This window comes from Ceratina calcarata, unplaced genomic scaffold (genome assembly GCF_001652005.2).
Source record: "Ceratina calcarata isolate Rehan_Ccalc_2016 unplaced genomic scaffold, ASM165200v1 scaffold171, whole genome shotgun sequence".
Taxonomy (NCBI): domain Eukaryota; kingdom Metazoa; phylum Arthropoda; class Insecta; order Hymenoptera; family Apidae; genus Ceratina; species Ceratina calcarata.
The window spans coordinates 213,853-215,261 of NW_017138459.1; the positions used below are offsets into that span (position 1 = coordinate 213,853).

General features: G+C 35.7%; 1 protein-coding gene across 2 annotated transcripts in view; it reads left to right on the forward strand.

The window, feature by feature from the left end:
• Nucleotides 1-274: 274 nt before the first annotated feature.
• LOC108632773 (putative cytochrome P450 301a1, mitochondrial) overlaps nt 275-1,409 on the forward strand; it is a 12,920-nt gene continuing 11,785 nt past the window's right edge. The window contains exons 1-2 of one of the 2 annotated variants that reach the window (XM_018037551.2): nt 275-473; nt 1,010-1,256. In XM_018037551.2, coding sequence (XP_017893040.1) covers nt 275-473; nt 1,010-1,256 — 446 coding nt within the window. The remainder of the gene's footprint in view (nt 474-1,009; nt 1,257-1,409) is intronic. The other variant, XM_026810706.1, reaches the window with a different exon arrangement.

Below are 1,409 nucleotides of genomic sequence, written 5' to 3' on the forward strand. Positions count from 1 at the left end.
ATTTAATAATTAACATATTATATAATACGCATAAGTACCTCTTTGGTCAATTAATATTCATTAAACCTTTCTTTTTACATTTTACATTTTACATTTTATTACCGTAGTGGCTTGAAATTTTAATCAGTTTAGCAACTTGCCTACGAATTCTATTTTCATGCGAAAATAACTTCGGATTAGAAACTCGATAAACATCATTAAATAACATTAAATTATACAGTTATGTTATAAAACGCTCAACGTCGGCTATAAACTTTCTCTGTTGCAGGCTGAAATGAGCATGTTGAATTGCAAATTAAATAAGTTGCTCAGGCGGACAATGAAACAATCAAGTAATATTCTTAGAACGGTAGAGACTTTGACGACGGAAGTCGAGGAACAAGACTTCTCGCGATGTCGTCCGTATTCTGACATTCCTGGTCCAAAGCCCATCCCATTTCTGGGAAATACATGGCGATTCATACCATACATAGGTACCATTAAATTTATCTTCCTGTCAGGCTGCTGTCATAATGAATATTCCATAGATTCATCGCGGCTCTGCGAAGAGCATTATACATAACAGAATTTCAATATCCTTTGCCTAGAAACGTTCTCGTGGGTGTTGAGTGTATGTGAACTTTGATCAATGGTCTGGATGACGATACATATCATGGGCCATTACTCTTTTAAAAAAAACTTTAGACTACACATTTTAAAATTTTGAATTGACCACACATCGTACTTTTATAATATTATACGACCTAATTTTTTGTGAATCAAGATGACCGTCCACCTTTTAAATATGTATTATGTTAAGCACGACAATTCTTGGATAATTAATTATCCTCATTTTAAATATCAACTGTTCTAAAAAATATATAATATGTTCAAGAAGTATGTTCAGATAAGTTACGAGACGTTCACATTTATTTTCTCGGTTCCCTTGAAAGTACAAAAAGAGAAAGTGACCCTTTTTTTCGTCCGAGTTTCGAGATCGACGAAAAAGAAGACCAATGCATGGTTACAGGCGATTTTCAGATCCAGTCGGTGGATCGAGTTTCGAGAAGGTTGTATGAAGAGTATGGGGACATCGTGAAGATGGGAGGTTTGTTGGGTAGACCGGACATGGTGTTCCTTTATGACGCGAACGAGATCGAGCGCATCTTTCGACAAGAAGAAAGGATGCCGTACAGGCCTTCGATGCCTTCGTTGAATTACTACAAACACGTGCTCAGGAAGGAATTCTTCAAAAAGAACGCCGGCGTGATCGCTGTGTAAGAAAATTATGCTATTTATTATTAGCATTGTTCTTCCGACGTCTGATTTCTTTTTAATTATAAGAAATGCGTTTTTCTAAGGTACATAAACTTTTGGGATTGACTGTATAGCCAATACATCCTTAAGAGGAACAGAAGGAATATATTAAT